Source organism: Arthroderma uncinatum (assembly GCF_011692745.1).
Source record: "Arthroderma uncinatum strain CBS 119779 chromosome Unknown scaffold3, whole genome shotgun sequence".
Classification (NCBI taxonomy): domain Eukaryota; kingdom Fungi; phylum Ascomycota; class Eurotiomycetes; order Onygenales; family Arthrodermataceae; genus Arthroderma; species Arthroderma uncinatum.
Genome location: NW_022983865.1, coordinates 662795 through 675862, shown reverse-complemented (window position 1 = coordinate 675862; position 13068 = coordinate 662795). Strand labels below are relative to the sequence as shown.

General features: G+C 49.3%; 1 protein-coding gene across 1 annotated transcript; it reads left to right on the top strand.

Moving 5' to 3' along the window:
* Nucleotides 1-11080: 11080 nt before the first annotated feature.
* Nucleotides 11081-12077, top strand: GIQ15_04009 (periplasmic alpha-carbonic anhydrase; the record flags this gene model as incomplete). Its single annotated transcript, XM_033551426.1, has 2 exons — nt 11081-11546; nt 11674-12077. 2 exons carry the CDS (start codon nt 11081-11083, stop codon nt 12075-12077), a joined length of 870 nt encoding a protein of 289 aa, XP_033405156.1.
* Nucleotides 12078-13068: the final 991 nt, after the last annotated feature.

The following is a 13068-nucleotide window of genomic DNA, read 5'->3' as shown; positions in this document are numbered from 1 at the left end:
GTATTGCTCAGCATTCTCTGCACCTCTATAGGATGGTGGATCATAATCCACGATACCTTCAGGGGAGGCGAGGTACTGGTCGGCGTGTTCAATCTGCCCATGCTGGGAGTCTCGGGCAGCAGGATGTAGTTGCGCGTTTCCGTAATCTTCTGTTTCATGGTACGGAGGTGGAGTCTGGTGCTGGAGGATGCTGGAATCAATGATACTACCAGCTTTTGAGGACTGGCGGCGTTCTGGTGCTTCACCGGGCTTGGTATCATGACCACTTCCATCGCGGATGTTAAATTGGGCAATGGTCCGCAATTTACGTGTTACCCACGATGCTAGGATTTTCCCACGTTGTTTTTCACCAAGGCGTGATCGTGGGAAATCGCCACGAGGAACGAAGGCCACAATGTCTGTTACTACTTGGTGCTCATTTAGTACACTGTTCACGATGACAGGTACCATAGAGGCTAAGTAAGCTTTTCGAGTAACTTCAACCAAGGCAACGGTTAAACCTCCAGCTTGGAAGACAGCACTATTCACATATGTTAGCTAGTCTGAAGAGCGTAGCAACTCAAACAGGATATGATACTTACCTTCCACCCTTGACGATATTTCTATGACAATTCTCAATGGTAATCTCGATATCAATGGGGAAATGATTAAGTCCATTGATCTCAAACGTTTCTCCAATGCCGCCTAGTACGAATAGGACCTGCATTTCAACTGGTTGACCACCCGGTCCAATTGGCCTTGTCACAGTATGCAAAAAGCCTAAATCACCAGTACGAACGTAAACGGCTTCTGGGTCTCCGTCGATTATACGACCTCGGAACCTCTCTAGATCGAATTCCTGCATAGATCCATAGAAGGCTTTTGCGCAGGCTTCGGATTGGACCCAAATTTCACCGTATTCTCCCACAAGAGACAAACAGCAGGTTTCGGGGTTTACGATGGCAATTTGGGTGCTCACGGGAACCATACCCGAATCTTGGACTAAGAGACTGTTTGCTGTGGTGTCAGGGTCGACGGGGTATACGTATCCTTGTCGGAGGTATAGGGTGTCGAGCCATAGCTCAATTGGTTCAATACACATGTACGACCTTGATGCTATCATCGGATTGAGGACGTGGGAGTATATGGTGTTAATCGCGGTTCGATCGAGGCCAACGGAGGCAAAGTGAAGTCGAACTTTTTGGTCTACATGGTAATATGGTTAGCATGTGGACGAGCTGGAGGACTTCTGTATAGTGAAAACTTACAAACATCCACCTTTGGCCTTGCGTCTGTCGCTACCATTAGATTCTTCAACTCATGTAACTGAAATCCCTTCGCGGTCATGCTGCTCATGGCATAGTCCAACATTTGGCCAGTAGCGTACGTGTCTTTGATTTTATACCTAGCCAGAGTGAGGAATAGTGATAACGGGTTAGCAGCAAAATCGACAGGAGACACGAGGTAGGTCGGGGCCCCTATAAAGGTAAGTTAGTCTTTAGACGAAGGCAGCTAGTCATGTTTTAGGCTATAACTTACCGACGTAAGCTCCCATTAAGCAGGTATGAATAAATCCAAGACCCATCGTACTTCGAATACTTCCTAAAACGGGGCGGGAGCTAGACATTTGGCAGGTCTCCTTTTGGACTTTACACATGCCCATAATTGTGTCGTGGCCAATATGTACAGACAACCTTCTCTGATCAGGGGTCCAGTATGTCCACACCATTGCTGGCAAGTGAGATTTTATCACCCCTTCGCTAAGAGTGAATCCCAAGTGTCGACATCCGTGGGATTGTTTAGGGGGTTTTGCGGTGTTATATGTTTGCGGCACATTGACGCGAAGAACATTTGCTGATTGTTTTATATGCTGGGCGACAACTTTTTGCTTCAAGAGGTCATTAACGTCGCTGTTCACAAGCACGACCTTCACATGGAAATCCGAAATCAAATGAAGTAAAGCTGGGGCGTCCTCTGAGAGTCGGTTCTGATCGATGGGCGCGATGGGTATGATAACCAATCCAAGACAGAGACAGGCATGAACGGCGAACACGAATTCTTCTGAATGCGTATACATCAATATCACATGGTCTCCTTGTCGAAGTTTGACTTTGTTTTTCAGGAACGCTGCTACAGCTGCAACCTTGGTGTCGAATTTCTTCCAGGTAATGCCCTTACCTTCGCGACCGCGGCCGTCGATGGAGCAGTAGCAAAGTTCCTCTCCCTGCCTGCTAACTCGCCACTGCAGTAGATCGACGATGCTCGCAAAATTGTTTAGAGGAGTTGATGTCCGATCGTCCATTATCACGTCTCGTATGTCCACACCAGAGTATTGTTTCTCCTGCATTGCGAGGGCATCTTGCCGTACGGCAGATGACGAGGGTGACCAGATTCCTCCTGCAGGATCTGTTCCGATGGGTAGGTTGAGCACCGCTCTTTCAACACCGAATTTAACATGGACACATGGTAGCGTGCCATTGTCAAATTCTCTTCGACACAACATATTTCCAATCTCCTGTCGACCATTTCTAACTGATCGAGGCAGAGTATTAGGCGCCGTTATCATGATGCAGTACACTCGCAAGTGGTGCTCTTGATATAGAACCTCAATGCACCGCTCAGCAAGCGAGTCTAGCAGCAATGTATCCAGCACACGCGGTGGGCTGCCGGATGTTGTTGGAGCCGTAGATGCTGCATATGATTCCAGCAGAACGACAGGCAGATGCTCCTCGTTAACGAAAACGTCAAAGGCAGAACAATCATGAATTTTTGGAACATTTTTCATGATGCTGAGAATCAAATGCTGGACGAAGAAATAACGATGTTCTGCACTGTCAACGCCGTGTTCAACCCATTCTACCTTCTGGCGTAGTCTATCCTCGTATAAACCAAGTACGAAAACCTGTCCTTCAATAATACATCCAAGCAAGCCAGTACGTAGAAATTCAGGTTCCACGATTACGGGCGTGGGGCTGCCCTCTTGGAATCTAAATGGCCGGGCATGGAAAATAGTTTCAGTATGTTTTGGCAGCGCCCAGAAGCCGCCAGACAGCGAAGGAGAATCAACCCATATCTCTCCAACAAGGTTGGGGGTGCAAAGCAATCCAGTTTCCGGGTCGACAATTGCAAGAGTAGCATCAGCAAGGGGGTATCCAAAAGCTCCGACTCTCACAGAGTTCAGAGTGCTGTCAGCGAGCTTCCTAGCTTCTTCGCCCAGAGCTAAGACCACGACATCGTTATTTTTCAGCGCCTCTTTGTCCAGCAGCACCTCACTAAGCTCATCTCTTGGGGATTCTGCTTTTGGTGGTGTGGCTGTGGTAGCTCCACCGCCAATTAAACTGCTACCAAATGCTGGTTTGGGTTCATCGGATTTTTCTTTTTCTTCCGTCTTGCTATCCTTATCTTCTACCGGGTGCATTTCATGCGTCAGGGGACAACCCATGCGCTCTTCGCCCCCTAGCCAGTCTCGGATGGAGATCACCATCCCACCATGCTCTGGTAGACACAGCATTGCAGCAACCAGTTCTCGGGCTCTGGGGTTTCGTAGGGGGCGCAACCATCTGTCAGCTAGAATTTCGTGGAATTCACAATCAACTGACAACGCATCTATAAGGCAGAGCCTCAAGCTGGAGAAATTCGGTTCGACGTTCTTCTTAAAATTCCTTGTCGTCATCGGATCCTGTTGGTAGTTATATACCGCACGTTTCAACCCGGTATAGTCAGCAGCTAAAAGTGTAGCTCTGAATTTGGTAATTAAACTGGCGTACAGACCAGGGGTTTCAACAGCGTGAGATTCCAGCCATACGGTGGTGTGACCACCATATACAGTGAGAAGAATCCCCAAAATCATACCAATCCCCTGTCTCGGATCAAGATAGCTCATCAGGATCTCACCCGGCGTCGACTTCTGGCTTTCGTTAGTGCCGGGGATAGAGGCAATAACAGCACTAAAAGAGGCCATTTGGTGCATGATTGTCCGATGACTCAAAACAACACCTCGTAGATCGCCAGTCGGGGCACGAGAAAACTCAATGTATGCTAGGTCTGGCACAACGAGGGCGGGGATGTCATCTTTCTTCTTTGGATGATAGCTTCCGAATTCATTTGTTTTCCACCATTCCACACCTCGTGGCCAATTTAACTTTTGGGTAGTGATGTCTCTCTGGAAGGTCTTTAGGTTATTCTCCGTTGTTAGAGCGAGATGTGCCTGGGTCGAGGTGAGGATGACGTTTAGACTGGCATAGTCTTCTAGGTTGTTGATGGGGACTGCAACCACGCCCGCAATAAAGCAACCCATCAGAGCTACAGCGAATTCGATAAGCTCGCTGTCCCTATACACAAGGGCAACTCTGTCTCCTCTGTATAGGTTGCTCTTGTCACGGATAACTTGGGCAACCTTCTCAGCTCGACTACCCAATTTCTCCCATGTAATCGAGGCAATTTCCTTTCCTCGTTGATCGAGGACCCAATATGCTGGCTGTTTTGGTTGAGTGCGTGCACGGTGGCGGAGAACTGTTGGGATATTATCGAAGCTCGACATGGGTATATTAGTATTATGAGGGTCGTGAACATCAAAGGGAATGTCTCGGGGCTCTAGCGGAAGTAGATGGTCGACGGCAGCCCCACCAGGCATACTCGACATAGGCATCGGTGCAGGAGCAATGTTGGCGGAGGGAGAGAAGGGTTCCATTTGGGAATATCGTTGAAAACTTTGGCCATAGCTATCCCGTCTGGGTTCGGGCTGATGGCTGGCAAAGTCTGAGAAGTAAGCCTGTTGCGAGTCGATGGTGGAGTGTCGAGTCGGAGGATCAAGTTCTGGTTGCTGGTTCGGGTTAAACGCGTAGTTCTGGCTCACCAATGTTCCAGCCCGAGAGGCGTCGTAGCTATCCGAGGGGCCCTTGGGTAGGAATAACGAGTCGTATGAACCCACCGAAGGCTGTCGGGGGCCACTTTGGTCAAGGGGAAAGCCTAGCTCCTGTTCTTGGATCTTGGAAAGTTGGCTTCCTTGATAATAGCCGTAATTGGGGTCTGCTCCCGCCGTATATTCACCACTAGAAGTAACGAGGTTCGCCGGGAGCTGTTGTTCTGACAGGCGCCGGGTGTCTGGTGGGGAAACGTTTGAAGGACGAGGGGCATGAGCCTCAGGAGTGGTCTGGTATTCGTCGGACTGGACATTTATAGACTCGGAGCCATGCTGAATCTGTTCGAAGCTGAGTGGTCTGTCCAGCTGTGGTCTTTCCGGTTGACTACCGCTAGGCTGTGGCATATACTGCGATAGGATGAGTGTGCGGCGCTTCTGGTACCTTCATAAAAAGTCAATCGCATGATACATGCTTCCGGCCATATAATCACCATCAGAAGCAGCGCTGACCGATGTATATAGGCCGCATAAATCCCCCCGCCGAGCTATGGGTGTTCATCGCGGAGTATGGAGCCTGACTACTTACCCCTTCTCAGTGATATCGCCATCCTAACTCGACACCTGTTAGCATCACAGCCGTATAAACAGTAGTAAGGAAGCAGGCGGACACATAGCAGGTGCCGTACAGTGCTCTCATCACTGCCGACTTACTTGTAGTTCCGTGTCCAGCTCGCGCAGCGCAGCCTGGAGTTCCGGGTTATCCTCCGCCATGATCGGTAGGACGAAAGCAAGTTGGTGCGCCTCACTCAGGCCGCTGCATGACAGTTCTTCCTGGTCCGGAGTGTTTGGAGCAGGGCTGCGCAAGGCATAGGAGAGCAACGGATACCTATGTATATACCGAGCCGCGCTCCTCCAGCTGAGATTCTTCACTTTTGATGCTCGCGGAGCCCTCGCCCTCGCGCCCAATTGGGGGGCTGGTCACGAGATTCCGGATGAACATTCTTCCATATGCTTAGTAAAGAATTATGTAAAGCTTAGTAAGGTATTATATAAGCACATCTATGCTTGGCTCGGTCTTCCGCTACTCCTTGCTTGGAGAGGCGGAAACATAGTAGAATGAAGCCCAACCAGACATTCTATTAAGGAGAACTGTTAATAGTCCTAATAGCAGTGTTAAATACCAGGCGGGCTTACTATGACAGGGCCAAGACCAAATTACCATGATTTCTCTCATATATTGCTGACTTCTACATATACTTAGCTGCTCAAGCTCACGGCTTGATGTAGACATCCTATACCCTTGACCATAATATAGGCTACAGAATCACTACAAATCACCCCATTATGTACATGGAATAAATCCATTGGTTCCTTGGGTAAAATCGAACGGCGCCTCCGCGTTCTCTACACCTCTCAGCTCAACTCCCACACACCACGCCTGTCCACGCCACCACCAGAACCACCCGAACCGAAATTTCCGGCCATCATTGCGACCGAGAAACCGCATCAAGTCACGATTCGACGCCGTAGAGGTGCCGCTGAATTCCGCCAGCAGTGCCTCGCTACGGCAGAAATACAGGACCTGGCTAGCAATGGTCGTGGGCTGCCTCGGCATGAACGGCCGTGTCCTCCGGCTCAGCAGCAGAAAGATCATGTTCCCAAATATCACCAAATGTATCGCGACGGCAGTGACCACAATGGCGAGTCCGGATTTTTCTTGTACGAAGCCAAACGCACGCTGCTGGTACGGCGAATCATTCACAAGCCCTGCTGCATAGCCCAACTCCAACAGCGGCGGCACAAACACCACAGCAACATGCACCATAATAACGGTGAACGACGCACCTAGACTGACCAGCCACCCTTTTCTCAAGCTAGCAACCATGCCGCCAACGAGGCCTAAGTTCAGAATGTCCGTTTGAATCAGAGAGTCGAATATGCGACCACCACCGTTCCTTGCGAGCTGTCGCCATGGTTCAAGTACTTGTACGTCGCGCTGGATGCTCTGCCACATCATACCACCCATAGACGTACAGAGGATAAAGACCATCCTAGCAATCATGGGCTTGATTCTGTTTGCTGTGCTGTCTTGCCCCAGGGCCATAGCGAGTTTATAGATGCCGGTTGCAATAGCAGCCTGGCCTAGCCAGATAAAGATCTCCGCACCCCAAATCCCGCGCTTGGAAACCCACCATCCAGCTGCATCGCCGCGATCACGGGCGAATGTGCGGTCCTCGGGAGTGAGTGATAGCAGGTGTGCTGGATGCCAATTTGTGATGAGCTGTAACGCCGTACGGGTGGTGCCGTCAGGTTGTTGGACTGGTAGGTGTTTTAGCTGGAAAATAACCCCTTCCAGAGAACGAGATATTACCTCTGAATGCGCAAAGGACGATATTTGACGAAAGAGAGAAAGCGCAGTGGAACCAGCTCGATCAGCCTCACTAATGAGAGGTATGATCCCGCCGATACCCCTCGGATCGTGGTGCAGGCCAGTGCGTCGCTGGTTGAGGACCCAGGCAAGCACCATGCCTGAGATGGCGGCCGCTCCGTGACAGACCTGAGCTGCGATTGCAAATCCTGTGGTGATCGATATCGTGGCGAACTTGGGACCCTCTGTCTCCTGGGACGAAAGGCTGCCCCAGTTAATACCCCATATGGCTCCGGTGACTGCTGGAATGATTGAAGCCGTTATGATATGGAGCGTCGCAGAGATGGCGACCGCGTAGTGGCCATTGCGCACAGCATAATACGGGACGATCAGAGCGAACTTAGCCACGTAGTCGAGACACATTGCATTAGACGCGGTTCCGCCCTCGTTACTGCATAGCTGGTAGAAAGGCTCGAGTCGTCTGACGGCCACGTCCAGCGACTCCCAGCAAATAGCTATGAGGACAGCGATCGCCACTGGAAGATACTGCCACGCAAGGAATGCAGTCGCACTATTCTCGTCGAATATAAAGATACTTTTGTTCCCGGTGGGTGTTGTTGCATTCTGTCTGGCCAGGCTGAGCCCCGGCTGGTCACTGTGATACTTATTCCTCAGTAACTGGATTCCGACAATATGTAGTATATGCAAAGCAACCAGTGCCAGTGGATAGAGAGGGTTAAAGGGGAAAGGCTTCCAATTTGGTGCATTCGTTGGTGGATCAGTTTGACGGCTTAATTCATCTTTAAAACCGGCAGCCATTGCAGAGTAGACTATAGAGAGGTCAGTAATTGTGTGTCAGTCTCCTTCTCCAAATCGAATTCTACTCTCCGAAATAGTCATTGCTTTATAGAGACATTGTGACGTCTCTCTGGGCTGGTCAAAAGCATGGACAAATACCCCTTCCCCCCAGCTCGTTTGAGCCTCCACAGCCTCGCGGCGCTCTTGGATCTGCATGCGATACAACTGCAGGAGGTCGTTCCCAACCACATGGGTCCCATGCCAGCCTAATTATATTTGCAAGTAAGCTGCATGAGTGGACGACGAAAAGTGACATGCTAGGTTTATATCTCCTCGATTTGTTGTTCTTCCCTATTTTCATTGGTCCGGACCGGTGGACAGGGGGCGTTCACAGGGGCGATGTTGATTTGTTTTCTCCCCCGCCCTTTCTCATCGTCGCTCGCGGATTATCATCGGGGAGCATTCCCTTTTGGGTATGAGGTTGGTGTTTGTTTATTTTTGTTACGTGGCCGCCAAGTGGTGACGTACGTTAAGTAGGTCTTAACAGTCGTATGCTTGGGATTGGGAGCCTTCGATAGAGCTACAAGGCTACAAAAGAGCATCGTCATCTTCTCTCCTCTCCTGGGCGTTCATGTTAACGTTAGCCTTGAGTAAGGGCTTAAAAATATCTCATGAGGTCGGTGTGCTCCCGTTATTATCCTGGGAATCCGACTTCGTTCCGTTTCCAAGCAGACTTTGGACAACCGCCTCGTGTCCACTGGTTGCAGCCCATGAAAGTAGCGTACTCCCAGCGCTATCATGAGAACCCACGTCGGCATCCCCAGGACCAGAAATTGACGTCGACTTTCTACTCCTCTTCTAATAAAATCTCCATTGTTTCTTCGTAACCCTTAACTGTATCCCATAGTAATATGGTTCGGTTCCATTTGCATCGGCGCCCTTTTGAGTAAGTACCCTACCGTCTTTGGATGTCCGAATCTTGCTGCGAGGCATAATCCAGTTTGACCTCTTTTATATTTGGTTGTTCCTAGTCTTTTTAAAGGTCCCGAGAACCCTAACTTAAATATAAGCTTTCTACCGGAGATTATGGAGTAGGAGCAACATTCTCTCGGTTTTGACCGTCCGGTGGTTCAACTGATCGAGGTAAGTTGTCTGATTGCCATTGACAAACTGGAAATGGAATGGCCAGAAGTGAGTGGCATAATCTTTCAGCTTCTCGTTGTGCCCGGGTATCCCCGAGACTCTTTCCCAGCGATATACATCGAAGCATCTTCTCAGGATATAAAGAGATGTACAGATGGCACTGTAGATATGTTTTCTGAGGTCGTCGTTTTGGGTGAGTAAATTCGTTGGTGGTCACGTGAGTAATGAATTATGTAATTATTGTTTAGTAATAACTTAAGTAATCAATATTCGCGACTCCGAGATCTTTTTATCGTTCGATATCTCAGGCTTCTTATGACAAATTCCGATGGGCTTCTAGTCTCAATATCGAAAGCTCGGTGGCTTCAGCCAGCTAGAGCCTATTCTCGCGGTCTCTAGGCATTGGTGCTCCCTATTGTCTCGCCCAATGCGTTCGTCCTGTTGTAAATAAACATGTTTACATCGTCGCAGCATAGGAAGCCTACCCGTTTTCCTTTGCTAATCCATTTTCAATGCTTGGATTCCAGATGTCGTCGCCTTGAATATCACTAAATGGCCGTCTTATCAGCTACAACGAAAATACCACATGAACTACTTGGGGCTTGGCTGCCTGGGACTGACGCCCTTGATGCCAACGCCACAGCGTAAATCCGCAGCTTGAAGAGCAACCGGAGTGAGTAATGGGGCCGTCTTCCCGCTTCATCTTCCCGCCAACATCCAACAAATTGAAATTCCATCTGCTCGATCGACTTCATGCAGCAGCCCGTGATGGCCATCAGCCAGGAGGCTTCTTTTGAGAGGGCATCAGCTGCACTTGTGCAACACTCTTGCAGTGTAAACCCCGGAGAGATAGCCAACCTGTTCCCTGCTTTCGATGCATGGACCCGATACGTATTTAGATATCCTTTCTAAATATTGAGCCTCCAATGAAATTGTGAGGCTCGTAGGTTGCATGACCCCACGGATATATTCTGCTTAGCGGCCTTTCATTATGCAGCCTCTGTCGATCAGCTTCTATCAGAACCCAGTGCAGTGGTGGCTCGTATAGAATCATCGACTACTAATGAGATACGCTGAGAGCATATTTATTCATACAAAGCGGCCTTTATCATGCAAAAACTCCCCTGGATCCCGTCGAGAGAAAGAATGATGATTTATGCCCACCATGGGCTGCTACACAAACTTACCACGTTGGACGGATTAGCCTCTTGTTCCTTGGGACAGGATACTCTCCGTAAACTTCTGGCCTTTTATGCCTCGCATGCATTCCTTCAGTGCATTATCGACCTATCAACTGGCAAAGGTTTTCTTTCTTTTTTTTTCTCTCATTTCAGTCGAAGACACTGATAGTCGCGCCCATTTTTGAGGCCGAAGCTCACATAAACTTGATTCCTATGTTGAGTTAGCCGCGGTTCAGATTGAAATAACGGCATCAGTCAAGGGCTTTCTTCAGTCATGACATGACAGAATCATTTCTGCTAACGGTACGTGCTCAACGAGACTATGGCAGTAGCACCCGCGTGGAGTATCCGTACTCTGTAGCTGCTTGAGACCAATACATAGAGTTACAAAGGACAGAGAGAGCGTCATTTAACCTACTGACAAACTTATAGCTCCCGCGCCCGAAGCTAATCTTATTCTCTCAGATCCACATATCCAGCCCCTAATTCCTCGGAAATACTATTGAACTGCGGCGGCATTGGACGGCCATTTTTGCAGTTACTAACCATATTAGGTTCCCCTCTGATATTAAGTCTTACAGCCGGTTTTATATGGTAAATTTAGCCCCATGGCAAATTACCCCAAGTCCACGCAATGGGCATCCAGAGTCCGGTCGTATAAATCACGGTTGTCCCCCTACTTCACCATAGCCATATTTTCTCAACTTCCCACCATTAGAAGCACTCCTATCTCAAAAGCTAGCCTACATCATGATTCTATCTCGCCTACTTGCAGCTTTTGCTGCCCTTATCACATCTACCTCAGCTTCATGTCTATACGGAACCAGCTTGGAGCCTCGCTCCCTCAGCGCTGATGGACATGTCCCCGTGTCCACGTTCAACTATACCGGCGAAGGTGGCCCCCTTGGTTGGGTCGGTCTCAACCCTGCCGCCAACAAAGAATGCGGCCACGGTCTCACACAGTCACCCATTGTCATTAACTCCAAGACCGTCCCCAGAGCAGCCAAAGGCTCTGTCACCATGACCATTCCATCAGTCGACATGGCGGATTTTGAAAACCTAGGTTCCACCGTGGAGGTGGTTGTAGGGGGAAAGCTCAATGCCGAAGGCAAAGACTATGAGCTAAAGCAATTCCACTTCCATACCCCGAGCGAGCATCGTGTTGATGAGGAATACTTCCCCATGGAAATTCACTTCGTGTTCCAGAGTCCTTCTAGTAAGTTTGGCCAATGCATAACCTATTTTCCCCTTTCCAATCTTTCCCCTGCTCTCAGGCCCCGCCTATATCCCCATACATATGAACCCAGAGCCCGTTCACAACTGACATGGGTTCGCAATTAAAGCCAAATCGATCGCCGTCGTTGCATTCTTGGTGGAGCTATCGCCCTACGGACGTTGCAATAACCTGTTGAAGCAGGTGTTTGCAAACCTGCATCAGATCACAACCCCTGGAACAATCACTAAAACAAAGCGACTTGATTTCCCAAGTGTCGTCAACCACCTCCACCAGTATGGTATCTACACCTATACCGGGTCACTCACAACTCCCCCATGCAGCAGCAAGGTGTCCTGGTACATCAGTGCCACGCCCATCCTCATTGACGTGGTTACTTTCAATGCCGTCAAGAAAGTTGTCAAGTACAACGCCCGATATACTCAAAACATACTCGGCGAGGAGAATCTGATGGAAATTGCGGCACATGATATCGGATGTGGGCTTAAGATGCGTGCTCAGCCAGGTCCATAGGGGGATTTCACTCCGAGTCTTCGCACCCGCGCTTGGGTGTAACAGGCCGGGATGGGGACGTTCTAACCCCTATCTCGATACAGCAAGGTGGCATACACAGTATAATTAGAGCCCTGTTCAGTCATACACGTGTACTAATACGCCGCAGGCCCCCCTGTTGGGGCCATGCAGGGGAGCAACCACAATGAATAGTCATGTACTCCCGATTGCGTTCTCACAGGATTCGAGGTGACAGTACCCCCTTCGCCAAGCGTCATTGTCTAGTGGCGATACGTATAATAGAAGTTGGCGCCGTCTTAATTGCTGCAGAGTCCCGATAGATGACTTGATGCATGTACCATTGATTTTCTTTTTCAGGCTTTAAATATCTTGGAATCGTGCTGTTGGCTGGTGTGTCGCTTACATTGCCTTCCCGTTTGTCCAAGCCAAAACAATCAAAATGATAAGAGGACACTTTCTTCCCGCGAGGCAGATCTTTCAGCCGTCGCTTCAGCCGGCGTTGCTTACCCAGGCCGTAACTATGTTCGTGGGGGGGAAACTATATTTACGGGTGTACTTTAAATCCTTGCACGCCTATCCTCGGATTGGGTATAGAAACCAACTCTTCTCTGTACTCCGAATGTCCCGCATGAATTATATCTTGCCGTTGGATCCGGTTTCGAGTGGTTTCAGCTAGGGGGCCGCCGCGAGATAGTGAGATAGAGATGCCGTGAGCCGAGGAAGCTTTCTGGGAAGTCAATCAAGTGGTGATGCCGAGCTATCAAAAGTAAGCGCTTCCTTGCCAAATGTCTTAATTCTGGGCATGGCTTCTGGGCCTGAAAGCTTCTATAAAAGCTTTTCACTACCACAATCATTGGACGAGCTATTTGGCAGCCATCCTTCCAGCCTGTCGTAAAGGACCTTTTCTTTTTATTCAGGACTCGCTGACGAATCACTCGTGTGTTTTATCTTGTGCTGACTCCTTTGTCTCTCGCCGTTCGTCCAGTAAAAG